This window comes from Excalfactoria chinensis, chromosome 8 (assembly GCF_039878825.1).
Source record: "Excalfactoria chinensis isolate bCotChi1 chromosome 8, bCotChi1.hap2, whole genome shotgun sequence".
In the NCBI taxonomy this organism is placed as follows: domain Eukaryota; kingdom Metazoa; phylum Chordata; class Aves; order Galliformes; family Phasianidae; genus Excalfactoria; species Excalfactoria chinensis.
The window spans coordinates 18,947,251-18,962,095 of record NC_092832.1 but is presented as its reverse complement, the minus strand read 5'-3'; the positions used below and the strand labels follow the sequence as shown (position 1 = coordinate 18,962,095).

The window sequence follows — 14,845 nt, the reverse complement described above, 5'->3', positions numbered from 1 at the left end:
CCTGTGAACTTTTGAAATTTTTATTAAATACAAAATCCCAGGTCTCTACGACCCATTGCTGCATTCAATGTACGCTCAAAAAAAGGGTCAGACATTCAAATGTACAAAAGTCGCCAGTGCCCCCGCTGCCCAGCTCTTCCAGCTGGCTGCAGGGGGGTGGCTGGGCCCCCAGCCCCAAGGAGGCATAGTGGGGAGAGATGGGGCACCTGCCCCGCATGGCCCTGTCCTCTCCTCCCTGCCCCAGAGCCAAAGAGGGTAAGTTGGAGAGCAGCAAGGGCAGAGCCAGCCAGTCCCCACTGCCTGCAAACAGCATCTGGGTGGAGAGAGCCCCGGGGCAGCCCCCTGGCCAAGAGAGGCTGTGAGGTTTCACGTCACCCTATTGCCCAAGGTGGGGAGAGCTGGTGCATGTGTGGGTTAACAGGGACACACACACAGCATCTGCCTTCAGAGAGAGGAAAGAGGACGTGGCTGCCAGCCCTGGGGAAACTGAGGCACAGCGAGGGGTGTTTGCTAACCAGAGGTCGCTGTTTAACAGAGCTGAGACCCAGCCCTGAGCACCAGACTAAAGCAAGAGGAAGACAGCGAGCCACGTCTGTGTGTCCAATCCTGCCTGCTGTGGGGGCCTGGGCTACTCCCCATGCCTTCAAACAGGATAGTAGCAGCTCCAGCACTGGTGAAGGGGGAAGCCTGCACCCCGCTTCTCACAGCACCGGTGGGGACTGGGTGCTATTGGGGCTCATCCTTCCCTCCTAGGGTGCAGGCAGGAGCTGACATGGGCAAAGGGCTCCTCACCAGGGCTGGGACTGTCTCCTCCCTCCGTCTGGGAGCTGCGCACAGGGCAGACGGGTGCTTCAGCCAACACTCATAGTATGGGGGTTCTGGAAACACACTTGTAGGGATGGGGAAAGGGGTGGGGAAGGGACAAAAGACTGCAGAAATCCTCAGGACCAACAGGTAGGCTGGGGCACAGCCGTCTCCAAAAGGCAGCAGAGTAGGCAGAAGACATCCCCGTTCAGTCCTTGCCCGGGGGCTGGGGCAACATCCACAGAGTCCAGCTAGCCCTGGCACAGAGCGCCAGCTCCATGCAGCTTTGCCTGCAGGGCAAGCACTAGCCCCGCACCATGCGTGGGGGCGGCCTGCCAATCTCCACTGTGATGTTGGTGTACATGGGCTGGCGTGACACCTCCACCAGCCGGTACTGCAGCGAGCTGATCCCATCCCTCTTCATGGTCATTTTGGTGTTCTGGATCTTGGTGAATCTGGTGGAAACAGGAGGGGGGTGAGGCGGGTGTGAAGGGGGACGGCTGCTGCAAGGGCAGCAATGCCTGTGTGCCCACAGTAGGACTTCAGGGACGTGGGCAAAGCAAACTAATAGCCATAGGTACAACAGCAAGGGCTCGGCACCTCCAGCTCACCTCTGTGGGTTGGGCTCATTGTGTTTGTCACGTTCGTGCTTGATCATGCGATACCGCCCGATGCGGATGTCGGGCCTGGACACCTTCATGCCATTCAGGGAGATCCTGGAGGATGCAAGCGGGTGGGAATCAGTGTGCCACCAGGACACCAGGGTAGGATATTTTCCCAATGGCCCTCATAAAAAATAAACCCATCCATAGCTAAATGAGAAACAAGGCTGTGCTAAGCCAAGCCACAGCTATGACAGTGCCCACGGCCAAGGATGTAGCTCACTCAACAGCAGGCCATGACTAAAGCACTACCAGCTTCAGGAGACCTCCAGTACTTCAGGCAGTCAGCCGGTGCTAAGCAAACACCGCTATTTCTCCATAGCTCTGAAGCCACTGCTGTTTACATTCTCCAAATGCCAGAGCCCTGCCCTTCCCTTCATGCAGCACGGCTTTGGCCTCAATTGCTTTTTTTCTGCCTGTGCAGCCAGCAGGTGGGGAGAGATCTTCTCCGCCTAGAATAGTTCATGTAAAGTTGAGAGGCCAAGTGGAAGTAAAAAAGCTGGAGAGATCCCAGCTCATGAAGAGAAACCTCTTCCCGTCCCAGCCACACAACCACCTCTGGCCTGATAAAGCCAGCAAGCTGAGATTCAGCTGCTAGAGCAGCCAAGTGGTGACACAGCCCTCTCAGGGACCTCCGCACATTTTAACGGCTGCCTAAATCTCCAAGAAAGCTCAGAATGCTGCACTTTGCCTCATCTGGGATCATGCATTTGGGCTGCTTACGTCCAGAGGGGAACCGCAAATGCTCTGCCACAAAGCACTCGCAAAGGATTATCAGCTTATGCCACCCTGAGATGCTGTAGTGCACCACAAGCCACAAGCTGCTTGTGTGTGTTGCTGCTGAGCCATGCTGAAAACAATGCTGAAGTTCTCTTGCTCCTGTATTAAACGGGAGGATCTACACGTGGATCTGCTGCAGCCTGCTGGCAGCAGGCAGAAGTGCCTGCTCCGGTGCTGAGCAGCTGTTACAGAGCCACTTCCAAGTTTTGTATACCCTGATCCCGGCTTGAAACAGCACCTGCAGGCAGGCTTTCCTGCTTGCATGGTTTGAAATTGCAGTATACTGATCACAAAGAGCAAGAGGGGGAGGCTGGGCCCAACCGTGCCAGACAGGTTCACCCCCGAGTGCTGTCACAACACCCTCACACAGGCTAGTTTGATCCATGGCACAGTCCTGGCAACCTGGAGCACACAGAGGGTAATGAAACTCCTCTATGTTGCATGGCAGGGACCCAACATGCAATGTCCCTTGCAGATGGGGAGCACCTGGCTGCTTACTGCACCAGGGCTGTGCTCAGCAGGGAGAGTCCCAGCACATCCCAGCATGTTCTGAGCCAAGGGGTGGCACCTACCGGTTAAAGATGTCATCATCCTCTCCTCCCCAGCCCCAGTACTCATTGGGAAAGCCGTTGATCTTTAGGAACTGGGACTTGCTTAGCCCAGAGACACCACCAAAGTACCCTGCATAGGGCAACCTGCAGAGTGAGAGCAAAGACATCAGGAGCAGACTAGGAAGAGGATCAGTCCCATTGGGAACCCCTGATCTAAAGACAAGCAACAGCCTTTTACTATGACACACTGTCACTGAGGGCTCTGCACCCCCTGCCATCCCATGTCCTCAAAGTAAGCCACTGACCCCATGCCTGCCCCAGGCAACAACCACAGGGGTGCATCCCTGGCTTCAACCCCACAAGGGCCATTCCAGCCCTGCCATGAAACATCGCAGCTGCACAGGCACCCACCTGAACCCAAACTTGTCCATGCCAACAGCAAAGTGCCGTGGCTGCTCATAGCAGCGGTACAGGTTGCGGTCATCCATGGGGATGAGGTCCACGTCGCTAAAAATGAAGCAGTCGTACTCCTCGTCATCCTTCAGTGCCTCTAGGAAGCCCACATTGAGCAACTTGGCCCGGTTGAAGGTGTCCTCGCCATACTGTGAACAAGAACACATGGCACAGAGCTCAGCGATGCAGATTGTCCACTATAGCCCTGCTGCCTACTATAACCCCTACCCCTCTCACCTGGTTGATGATGTAGATGCCATAAGCCACCTTCTGCCGGCGCAGGATGGGGTGCAGGTAGTGCAGCCAGTATTTGAGATGGTGCTCACGGTGCCGGAAGGGGATGAGGATGGCCACCTTCTGCCGGGGCAGGCAATCCGGGGGGGTGTACTTGCCACCCAGGCTCACATCAGGATTCTCCCGCTGCACCCGCTCCATGCTCATGGGGGAGCTGAACTCGATGAGCAGGCGCCCGACTGCAAGAGCGAGGGCAGGGCGATGGCAGCAGGACAGGACACAGGACAGGACACAGGACAGGACACAGGACAGGACACAGGACAGGTCACGGTCACCTGCTGCCCCCAGCTGGGCCAGCAGAGCAAACATTAAGGGGACCCACAAGGGGGACTGGCACTGCCGAGGACAAAGGATTCCCCAAACCTTTCCCAAACAGCAGCTATGCTGGTACCAATGCTAGCCTTGGATTTCTCCACCCTGGGACCACTGAGAAGCCTTGCTCAGGAGACATCACCCACCAGCACCCAACTCCCCCCTCTCTCACCCTGCACATCTCACCTAAGCCAGAGGGCATCTCCTGGCAGGGCTGCAAAGGCTTCTCTGTGACAGAGCGGTTGGTGTTGGGCTTGGTGCTGGGGGATGGGGGCTCAGCACCAGCTGGGCCGTAGCTGGGGGCCGTGCTGTTGGGCCGAGAGGAGTTGGAGAAGGGGTGCACACGCGAGGTGTTCCTGGCATTGAAGCGGCTGAAGAAGTCCAGGTGCTGCGCGTAGACGTCGAAGTAGAGAATCATGATGATGACAAAGTGGAGCAGGCAGAGCAGCAGCACAGCCTTGCAAATCCTTTCCAGGGTCACCCCCAAGAGCAACCTGGTCATCTTCTGGGCACAGGGAGGCAGGCAGCTCCAGCCACGGTCCCAATCCTGCTGAGACACCCTATGGTCAGGCTGTGGCCAGCCACTGCTCCACTCTGCTGGTGAGACCTGACCTCAGCCCCAGTGCCAGCAGGGCAGATCAATCCTGATGAAGAGGCTAGGACATTGCTCTGAGCCCCTGCTCTGAAAACACAGTTGTGAATGTACAAGAGGAACCAGTGCTGAGTATAAGGCAGGAGAGCCCAGCCAGCTGAGTAGCAGTGACCCCAGCTCTGTCCGGTTCCTGGCCAAACTGGCCACCTCTGCACCCATGTCAAGTCTCTATCCTGTTCCCCATCTCGCCTTCACATAAGCACAGCATCCAATGCCTTCTCCCAGAGAGGTGGAGCACAAAGAGGTGTTCCCCAGCAACAGGTTCCATTTGATTCCAAGGGACAGACCCACTCTCAGCTCTCTGGCAGAGAATGGGGATTCCCCCAAAGTTGCTGCAAAGAGCCCACACTGACGCTGGGTCCCTGCAGAAGGTCACACTTGAAAACACAGCAGGTCTGAGGTGTCCCCAGGGGACTGTGGGTACCCTCACCGACCCCCTCTGTCCAAGGCATCACACCCTCCTGTTCCCCCCCTGCTGCCCCAGCCAGCACTGGCCCAAAATAGGGCCAGCAACAGAAGTCATGCCGGCAGAGCTGCCCCTGGGAGGGAAAGCAGCAACTGTCAGGGCATTGAGTAGAGCCAGCAGCTGCAGGCAGACACAGGCAGGATGGAACAGGGCTGGGCGCCCCCAAGGTGTCCCTGCCACCTCCAGGGGAGTCCAACTCACACAGCAGAAGTGGCTCCTCTCTTGTCTGCTCCCGCTGCCTGGGCCCCCAGGGACACTGTGCCCAGGGAGCTGCCAGGGTCTCCTTATCTCACAACATGACACCTGGAGCCAGGCCAGAGCTCTGCTGGGAAGGTGGCACCCAGACTGAGATGAGCCCCCCCCAATCCTGTCCTTTCCAGTCCTGCACCAGGACTGGACTCACAGCACAGCAGCATGCCTTGGAGAGGAATGCACCAAGCCCAACGTGCTCTCCAGTCCCTGCCCGCAATCCTCCTTTGGGCATGCTGCTAAATCAGGAATATACACACAGAGGGACCCTGGGCCAGGTGGGTGCCACAGCATGGACCCTAAGAGGTGCCCAGCAGCTGGGGAGCTGTGGCAGGGTCCCCCAGAATGCATGCAGTTAGGATCTGAGGTGCTGGCAACCAGCCCAAAACCTCAAGGCCAACCCACCAGCAGCTGTCAGACCCAACTTGGGGGCCTCCAGGGCAAGAGCAGGCATAGAGCCTGTGGTGACAGTGACATAGGGAGGAAGTGCAGAGCAGAGCCAAGGTGTGAAGCAGAGGCTCCTGCCTGACCCTAGTGCACCCTGTGCTCACCAAGCACAGGAAGCAGAGAGGAGCCAGGAAAGGCTCCAAGCCCAGTGCGCTCCCTCCCACACACAGCACAGGACCCTGACCTGACAGTCAGACACTCTCGAGGAAATCACTCTGTGCTCTCAGGGCACAAGAAAAGTCGAGTTCACTGTTAGCTCCCAATCTGTCCTGTGGTCTCAGTGCCCCACATTGACTGGAGCCCCAGCTGCAGTGTGGGGTTGAGTGCCAGAAAACTCTCTGAAGCATCCCCTGAGGGAGGCAGGTCTGACAGGCACCACACAGCAGACAGAGCAGCACCTCCACAGCCAAGTGGAGAGGAACAGGTAGAACCAGGAACAAGCGGGACAGGTTTCAGGGCAGCCCTCCCCTCTGCCTGGGAGCTTGCACCATGAGGGGAGCACGATGCTCCCCATGCTGTAAGGGCTGACGGCTGGCTCAGCACAAACAAAAGCAAAGCACTCAACTGCAGCCATGGGATGCTGTGAAGGCCAAGAGCACAAACAGGCAAAAAACAAGGTCCGCTGGGGCTATTAAACGTGATGTAGCTCTCAAAACAATGTCTACACCACACAGGCCGTGAGAAGTTGAGCTCAACTAGCGGGACCTGCCCTCGCACCCCTCCCACAGCACACACCCCAGTGCCTGGGGCAATGGGGCCAGCCATGCCTGCTGCAGGAGCCGCCTGTCCTGTGGACACAGTGTGCTGCTGGGATGTGGGGGGCTCTGCTCCTCCTGCTCCTCTCCCCTCAGCACCCCAAGGGCTCGAACTGCATTTGTGGGCTGGAAGGAGGAGTAGAGGGGCCCAAAAGTCCTAGTGCTGCAGGGACTGTGCAGGGAACGCTCAGTGAGCCAGCCCTCCTCAACCTTGTAGTCCTCAGGGAGCACAGAAACTTCCTGGAAGGCTAGGAACGAGCATACAGCAGTGTGTTTTCTCCCAGAAGGGATTCAGACTTTTAGAGCCGAGCGCTGATGGCCATTACTGCTGCATTCAGCTATTCAAAATGCTCTTTTAAGCAATGAGGCCTTCATATCGCATTACTCCATACCCAAGCACAGAGCATCAGGCTATTACCGCCCTGCCCTGCTAGATGCCAGCAGCACTTTTCAGCCCGATGCCACACTGACCACCATCAGCGCCTACCGCCGCGCCCGGCCGGGTGCCCGTCACCATTAATGCACCGGTGCGGGCGCACCCCTCGACAACAACCCGCTCCCCCGGCATCCCCGCAGCTTTTCTCTCCCCCTCCGCGGAGCCGGGCCCAGGCCCGCCCAGCACAGCCCGTGGGCGGCACACACGTGTGCGGGGACGAGGCCCCACAGGCCCCACGCAGCCGGGGCCTCCCCACACGCCCCATGGCCCGCAGCGGGGTCCCGCCCGCCGCGAGGCCTACGCGGTCCGGAGCTCTCCGCCGCCCCCCGCCCGCCCAGGCCCCACTCACCGCGGCCGCCCCGCACCGTCCCCCACCGCCGCCACCTCCTCCTCCCGCGGCCCCGGCGCGGTCAGCGGCCCCCGCCGCCTCCCCCGGCCGCTGGCCCGCGGGAGCCCATGCCGGGGCTGCGGGGGCCCTGCCGGCCGGGCCGCCGCCGCCGCACCGCCGAGAGCCGCAGGGAGACGGGCCGCGCCCGCACGCCGGCTCCGCCCGCCGCCGCCGCACCGGGCGGGGTCGCCCCGCCCCGCTCCTCCCCTCCCCGCCGGGGCCGGGCCTGCGCCGCCGCTCCGGGCGAGGCGGCCGCGGGGGTGGCTTCGTAGGCCGAGGGGATCAACCGGCGCCGCGCAGCGCCGGGCCGGGCAGGAGGAGCCCCGCGGGAGCTCGGGAGCAACGCCGTTGTTTCAGGCCTGGGTTCTGCTTGGCACTGGTGGGTTGTAGCAGCCTCCGAGGGAGCTGCGCAGCAAAGGCCCCGCACCCACCGCCGTGGGGCTGTCCCCCAGCACCCCGTGTTCCTCTGTGCCCCGGCACTGCGCATCGCAGTGCTGCTGCTAAAGGCCCTTGGGGTGCTTCCCTTGAGCGCTCAGCCCACCGCCGGCTGTAACACGGGATTGGAGCCTCTCCCTCCTTGCAGCCGCCCCGCTCCACCCAAGTCAGTTATATTTCAGTATTTCAGTCCCTTTGCTTACCGTTTCGGTGTGCATGGCTGCTTACCCAAGTGAGGCCCTTCTCTGCGTTGAAGGAAACCTTCCGACAGATCGGAGCAGCTCCCAACAGCTCCTGCCCTGCGTGCCCAGCAGCCCACTCCAGCCAGAACACAGCTGTCCTGCTCCCACCTCCACTTCTCCTGAGCAGGTGGCATTCTTCCCACAGGTCACCCAATTGATGCAGCTCCTACGTGAGGCAAGGTGGAGTCCGTCTTAAGATCCTTCTCCATGCTTGGCCAGCAGGTATTCAGCATAAGTACAAAGCAACATAGCTAGAACAGGAGAATGCAAGGTATGCTCACCTTGCCACTGCTACTGCTATGCCAGTCCTCAGGGGCAAGCCCGCAGTGTGGTGCCTTGCCAACACCATGATACACATGGTATTGGCACAGGGGCACAAGTAGGGGGATAGAAGAGCTGGGAGACTCTTGACAGCTGATTTCTATCAAACCAAGATAAGGCAAGACCCATCACTGACACATCAAGTGGATGAGTCATGTAAGAACAAGGAAGGTGATTCACCTGCAGAGCTGCTCCTCTCCTCTCAGTGCAAGCTCTCCTGAAGCCCTTGCCCTGCTCTGATAGGACAGCTGCACAGCTCCAAGGCACTCCTCACATCTCTGCCCTCAGCAGCAGCAATGCCAAGGCATGAAGATGCAACCCTCAGGCAGGAAGGGTGAAGCGCTGCACAGATATGACATCTTTCTGGCCAGCTCAGTTCCTGTGCCTACTTTTATGTGGAGCACAGACCTCCTGCTTGCAGCCCCCAGCTCCAGTGTGACCACAACAGCTGGGGGAGCATGTTGTCTGCAGCAAGGAGCAAGGTAAGCACACAGCATGAAGAAGCTCAGCTTTCTCTGCAAGCACTGGGCTTCACCACTTCACAAGCACCCTTACAGTGAACTGCTTTAGGGCTTGGAAAGAATACAGGACTTACGTTTGCTGACACAGTCTTCCTGCACCCAAAGCGATACACAGTTTAGCCTATGAGCAGCCTCTCTGTGCTGCACTGCAATCAGGCTGGAGGGAATCACAGCAGCCAAGACAGCATGCAGAGCAGGGAACAGCATGTGCTGGATGCCGAGCCAGGCCACAGCAGGACCAGCCCTACCATCTGCCCACAGCACAGAGATCCCAGGTGAGCCCAAGGTCCCACGGCACACAGGACAGAGTGGAGCAGAGCCAGTAGAGCGGCAGGCTTTGGAGAGGCTGCATAGAGGCAGCTGCCCTAGTCCAAGGACAGAAACAATCATTAAGCATGGACACTTCTCAGCTCCAGCAGCCCCACTGCTGCCCCAGCTTGTTGCATCCAGGTGGGAAGGGAGGCAAGCAGCTCCAGGCACGCACCACAGAGCAGCACTAAGCACCGGGGACAGATGCTCCCCCTACCAAGGTGTACTCACAGCACAGCAGGCTGAGGGCTTCGTGTCAGATGTGACAGACTGCAAAAACATCAGCTCTCTGCAGAGCGGAGGCAGGAAGATCTTGTTCTTCCCTCCCCCAAGCAGAAGAGCTGCAGGCCCAGCTGTCCACAGCTGGCTTCCCTATGCTGAGTCTGCAGGCAGGGAGAAGAGAGCAAAGCCAGCATAACCTGCCTCACCCCTGGGACCTCCACTACAGCCCCCTGGCACCCATACAAGGCTCACACAAGGAAACTGGCTGGAAGATGGCCTTGAGGTGGCAAACACTTTGCTCCTCTGCCCTTCTGGTGCTCCCCAGCTGCACAGTGGGACTAAGGGCACTGCAGGCAGAAACAGTGAGATGTTCCCTCTCTGTGCTAAACTACACTTGGATTGGAGCCGAAGGGCCCAACCCAGCTTGTACCCGTACCTCCACCAACCCCTGCATGGGGCAGTACCAACACTGGTAGAATCCTGGCAGAGCCAGTGTGGAACAGCCTGCTCCAGCAGCCTCCTGCTTGCAGCAGAGCTCTGTGTTCCCACAACACAGCAAGGGAGGTCCCTTGCAGGGTGAGCAGGCAGCATAGCTGGGGATGTGTGGCACCACCTCACACGGGAAGAGGCCACCTGGAGCAGAGCAGTAGCTTTGCCAGCAGCACAGCAGGGGATCTCCAAGCATCGATTCAACCCTGGCCTCCCCAGCACACACAGGGCACAGAAAGAGCTGCATCCTTGGACAAGAACCATATTTATTTCACGGACACAGAGTTGCACTGGTGATCAATTCTACGCACACCGGGGACACGCAGCAGCACGGCCCTGCCAGGCCAGGCTGCTGGGGCAGAATTCACACAGAGATACTTGTTTCTTCCGAAGGGCCAATCAGCAGGATGGGGCTCCATAGCCATGCTCCCGCTCCTGGGCAGCTTCAGCCCCAACCAAGGATAGAAACGTTAAATAAGTATATACAGCACCTCTTGGGGCGAGCTGGAACAGGCTGGGTGGGACAAGGCTCAATTGCCCATTTTTACTTTAGATGTCTGGAAAGAAAGAAGAGAGGTTAGGCCAGACCCCACATACTGCAGCCCAGCATCCCAATCCCTCTCAGTCTAGAAATCCCCAAGCACCCTGGGACTGTCTAAAAGCTGCAGGCACCAATAAGATGTGAACATGGCTCAGGGTGCACCCAAGTTGACATCCTTGATGTTGCTTAAAGGAGCCATCTGAAGTGTTTACACTGCCACGTGTAGGCATACCACCTTGTGGAAATGGCTGTACAACCCCAAACTTCACAATGCAGAAGACTGTGCTGGAGCTCAGGTTTGTCTACTTGGAGCTACAGAGCACCCAGCAAGGCAGATGCCTTGTGTTCACATATGCCCAATGACCCCAAGAGGCAGGTACCTGCAGGATAGCAACGATGACCCCGAACAGCCCTATGGCACTGCCAAAGATCTCCACGATCAGGATCTTGACGAAGAGGCTGGCATTCTGGGCATCAGCCAGGGCAGCCCCGCTGCCCACGATACCCACACACACTCCGCAGAAGAGATTAGAAAACCCCACAGTCAGGCCAGCCCCAAACATGGAGAAACCTGTGAAAGAGGAACACTGCAAGATCAGGGGGTAATCCCTTTCCACCCACACTCAGGTTAGGCAGTAGTGTGGCAGCTCTGTCCAGAGGCGATGGAAAAAACAACACTGCTGATCACCAGCAGCTTCTTTCTTTCGGGAGCACGGTGCGTCCAGGTTCCCACTGCACCAGAGCAGGCAATAACAACTTGGGTACTGCTGGCTGCTGTGCTAAGGAAGTAGCTAAAGCCACTTTTTCACAGAGGAGTTGTGCTTGCTGTCCAAAGCAACAGGAAGAACACATCATTCAGACATGGCTGAAGGGCTTAGTTTGGACAGAGCCTGACAGCCCTGACCATGGACCAGGTAAGATGGGTCCTGCAGTCTTGCTTCCAGGAGCAGAGGAAGCAAAACAAGTAACGATCGGAGGGAGGTGGCATTCACAATAGCATTACCAGGCACTGAGCAGTCCTTACCTGCGTGGTAGTTCTTGGCTCCAATCGTCTCTGGGGTGTCTCCAGAGAAAGGCTGAGAAAAGCACATGGCCTGGGTTAGCAGCAAGTCCCTGGTGCCTAGGAGAGGCACCTGTCCCTCATTCTGCTCAAGGCTTCATGGCCAGAGCTCATCCCCGGCTCCATGTTCTCAGGTGTCTCCACAACCCCTGCTGTATGCCCCTCCAGTATAACTCTTGAGTCTGAACAAAAGCCACACCACAGACCCCTAGCCAAGGCACTTCCAAAGCTACAATAGCATCCAAGGTTCCCACACTGCAAGCCCATGTACAGCTGCCCACCCAACCAGTGCTGTGAGGCCAGTGTAGGCAGTCTGAGTCCTCCCGTACCTCAGCCATGTTACTGATGACAATTGCCATGATGATTCCATAGATGGCCACAGCCTCGCAGAAAATGATGCTGTAGAAAAAAGGCAATATCTGATCACAGTGTCCTGGGCTGTGCATGGAGCAGCCAATACCACTCCATGCCCAGCCAACTGGCAGACAGATCCCTCCACAGCCCTGTCTGTGCCTGCCCTGCTGTTGCCAGGGGCAGAAGAGCAGCCCAGCATACCCACCACTATTCCTCTCAAAGTAGAGTTGCTAAGCACAATGAAGGCTGGTTGTTGGTTATCCTATGTGATCTAAAAACCCATGAGAGTGCCACAGGAAGCAAATCCAGGGAGCCCTCCCGTGTGCCAGTCCATTCTGGGAAGGGCTGTGTAAGGCTTGCCCTGGGGTGCCCTTGCCTAGGGCAGGATGTGTAATCTCGGGGTGTTTGTTTTGAACACACTGAACTCATTCATTGCGTGATACCATACCACTTGTGACCCTTCCAAGCAGCACTTTGGCTCCTTTAGAGCTCTTTGTTTTGAAAGCAAACAGCAGCAGCAGCTCAGCAAGAACAGTCTGCCAGCAGCACCCAGTGAGACAGGACACAGACAACCTCCACATCACACTTGGACCTACCCTGCCTGGGCATAGCATCAACTCCAGATCTCTACTTACCTGACCAGGTTCTTAGTTTTGATTCGAGGGGCTTTGACTCCACCACCGATGATGCTGGAGCCTGTGATATAAATCCCCCTGCAACAGACAAGGGTGGTTGGTGGAAGGTCTGGCACTCACTGAAGGGCTCAATAGGAAAACCAGGATCTTCTGGCTGAGCAAAGAGTCAGACATGCAGCTGTGAGACACTGCTGCCTCAGCCTGCCCTCCCCTAGGGCCCCAGGAGTCCCAAGCACTGCCACCTATGCCAGCAGAACAGCTGGGCTCACGGGCTCAGCCTCTGGTAAGAACAGGATGTCCCTGCCTCTCTATTACCCTTGTATCCTGCAAGGTGGTCTGTTCAGACATCTCCAGAGCCCAGTAACCCAGCTCCACTTTAGCAGCTTATACAGTCCCACAGCCCTGTGTACACACACTGTGCTTCCCCTGCTCTGCTGCAGCAAAGCACAGGAGTCTGCTGAAGAGCCAGTCCCACTCACCAGGCAGCACCCACCACGGACAAGGAAATGGCCAGGCCAATGCCCAGATTGGACCACATGTAGGGTGAGGTCTCCGTCAGGAACCTGGGCAGGAAGAAGCACCCTGCATTAGCACACAAGCAGAATCCCACATCACACTGCCCCACAACAGGTATCAGCCAGCCCATTGTGCTCACCAAGCAGCCCTGGATGGGTTGGTCAGTGTCAGACTATAGGCTATGAAAGCCTCTCTCTATCAGCCAGTGACCCAGGGCTGTCACCTAAATGGGCTGAGACTTTCCTCCCAAACCCTCATCACGATAGGGAAAATCAGGGCTAGGAGAAACTGGGTAGGCATAATGGTGGGAGGGCAGAAATGGATGCACCAGGAGCCCAGTCATGCATGTGGGCTGCATCTATCCTGTGCTTGGCAGGGAGGATGCTGGTATTTTCAGGCAACTCACCAGGCCACATCGAAGCGGAAGCCCAGGTCAAATATTGTGTAGCAGATCCCTGGAAAGCAAAAGTGACATGGAAGCCTGCAGGCAGGCACTAGCCTGGCATTGCCCTGTCCCCCCGTGCACTGGAGCCCTGTAGTTCATGCAGCCCAGACCGAGGTGAAGAGCATGGCACACAAGGAAACTTCTGAAGGAATGCTTTGGGTGCGTGGCGTCCTTCTGAAGCTGCCCTGCACCCCAGCATGTTTCACCTCCATCACCCAAGGGCTCAGCCCTGCCAGGAGCCACAGCATCACACTGTGATGTCTGCTGTGTCTCACAGCATGGACGAAGAACGGGGCTGCGCCCTGACCCATCATCACATGCTGCTCCATCAGTGACAGAAGCTGTGGTTGCCTCTCCACTCCCACTTTTCCACAGTTGAGATGACGGAAACATACGCTGTGCTCACAGTTTCCTCCAGGATTAGCTACTTCCAGGAAAGTTTGCACACTAAACCACAGGCTCCAACACAGGACCCCTTCCTGCAGCAAACCATGGTGAGTAGCTGCAACTGGAAGCCCTGGGCGCACAGCAAGGCACTCACACCAAACCAGGCATGCTCTAAACCCAAGTGGGAAATGCAGCTGCACGCCAGAAGAGAGATTTTCTCTTTACATGGTGCTCGGTTGGAAAAGAGACTGTGACTTGGCCCTATGGAAGAGATAAGCACAGGCAGCAGGGCACTGCTGCACCACATCAGACAGCTGGTTAACACACACCGGGAGGTCACACCAACCCCAAATGGGAAGCGGTAACGCGCTGCTCGCTGCTCCCACCCGGGGAGCACAGAAATGAGGAACAGAGCCACGGCCAAGGAGCGAGGCCGCACCCTGCCGCACGCCTGCAGCCTTCAGCACCCCAGTGCCCTTGTTTGCGTTGTGGGTTCGCTGCTCAGCTCGCAGCACACAAACCAAACGCAGCCAGCCGCTCCGTGTCCGGGGTGGCAGAGAGGAGCCGCAGCCGGCTCAGGGCGGACCCACGGGGCACCCTCCGGTTCCTCAGCAGCACACACGGCGCTGTGCTCCCGTACAGAGCTGAAGGAGCCTTTCTCACGAGCTCTGGCCGCCGGCTCCGCAGCCCTGCGGCAAACAGCAGCAGCGCACCGCGGCCCTTCCAGCGGGGCCGGGGATCCCCTCGGCGGCTCCGGGCTCCGCAGGCTGCAGCGCCGCAACGCCCGCATCCCGCTGCTCGGCCGCCCCCTGAAAAGCCCCGACACGACGCGCGGCTCCGGGCCGCGCACAGCACGGGGCCCTCCCGTTCCGCGGGGCTTCGCCTCCATCCCCGGCGCCCCGCGACCACCGAGACCGCCAGCCCCGCAGCTCACCGATGCCCAACAGCGTCGTCCAGAAGGCCAGGCCCAGCCCGGAGTACAGCAACGCGAGCCCCGTCATGGCGGCGGCGGCGCGGAGCGAAACCGAGCGGCACCGGCCGGGACCGAGCGCGTCACCTGACCCGCGCCGCGCACGGGAGCGGAACCGCAGCACCGCGGCGGAAAGCACGTGATGCCTC

The 14,845-nt window shown here is 58.4% G+C and overlaps 2 protein-coding genes across 2 annotated transcripts; both read right to left on the bottom strand.

Annotated features, from left to right (window-relative positions):
- Positions 1-4: 4 nt before the first annotated feature.
- B4GALT2 (beta-1,4-galactosyltransferase 2) lies at positions 5-7,390 on the bottom strand. Its single transcript, XM_072343918.1, has 7 exons — positions 7,211-7,390; positions 4,043-4,403; positions 3,488-3,723; positions 3,209-3,399; positions 2,819-2,941; positions 1,416-1,520; positions 5-1,259 (listed from the first exon to the last, which is right to left on the bottom strand). Exons 2-7 carry the CDS (start codon positions 4,356-4,358, stop codon positions 1,109-1,111), a joined length of 1,122 nt encoding a protein of 373 aa, XP_072200019.1. The 5' UTR covers positions 4,359-4,403; positions 7,211-7,390; the 3' UTR covers positions 5-1,108.
- Positions 7,391-10,031: 2,641 nt separating this feature from the next.
- On the bottom strand, positions 10,032-14,831 carry ATP6V0B (ATPase H+ transporting V0 subunit b). Its single transcript, XM_072343547.1, has 8 exons — positions 14,661-14,831; positions 13,301-13,349; positions 12,858-12,941; positions 12,379-12,456; positions 11,719-11,788; positions 11,354-11,405; positions 10,710-10,900; positions 10,032-10,345 (listed from the first exon to the last, which is right to left on the bottom strand). The coding sequence occupies exons 1-8, from the start codon at positions 14,725-14,727 to the stop codon at positions 10,319-10,321; spliced, it is 618 nt and encodes a 205-aa protein (XP_072199648.1). The 5' UTR covers positions 14,728-14,831; the 3' UTR covers positions 10,032-10,318.
- Between the last annotated feature and the right edge of the window lie 14 nt (positions 14,832-14,845).

Excerpts from the sequence above, each read along its gene's own strand:
- B4GALT2 (XM_072343918.1), bottom strand. The coding sequence starts at position 4,358 with ATGACCAGGTTGCTCTTGGGGGTGACCCTGGAAAGGATTTGCAAGGCT. Across the intron at positions 1,521-2,818 it reads GATGATGACATCTTTAACCG|GATCTCCCTGAATGGCATGA; the intron begins GTAGGTGCCACC and ends TGCATCCTCCAG. Across the intron at positions 1,260-1,415 it reads AATGAGCCCAACCCACAGAG|ATTCACCAAGATCCAGAACA; the intron begins GTGAGCTGGAGG and ends TGTTTCCACCAG.
- ATP6V0B (XM_072343547.1), bottom strand. The coding sequence starts at position 14,727 with ATGACGGGGCTCGCGTTGCTGTACTCCGGGCTGGGCCTGGCCTTCTGG. Across the intron at positions 12,457-12,857 it reads TCCGTGGTGGGTGCTGCCTG|GGGGATTTATATCACAGGCT; the intron begins GTGAGTGGGACT and ends TGTCTGTTGCAG. Across the intron at positions 10,901-11,353 it reads AGCCAAGAACTACCACGCAG|GTTTCTCCATGTTTGGGGCT; the intron begins GTAAGGACTGCT and ends CCTCTTTCACAG.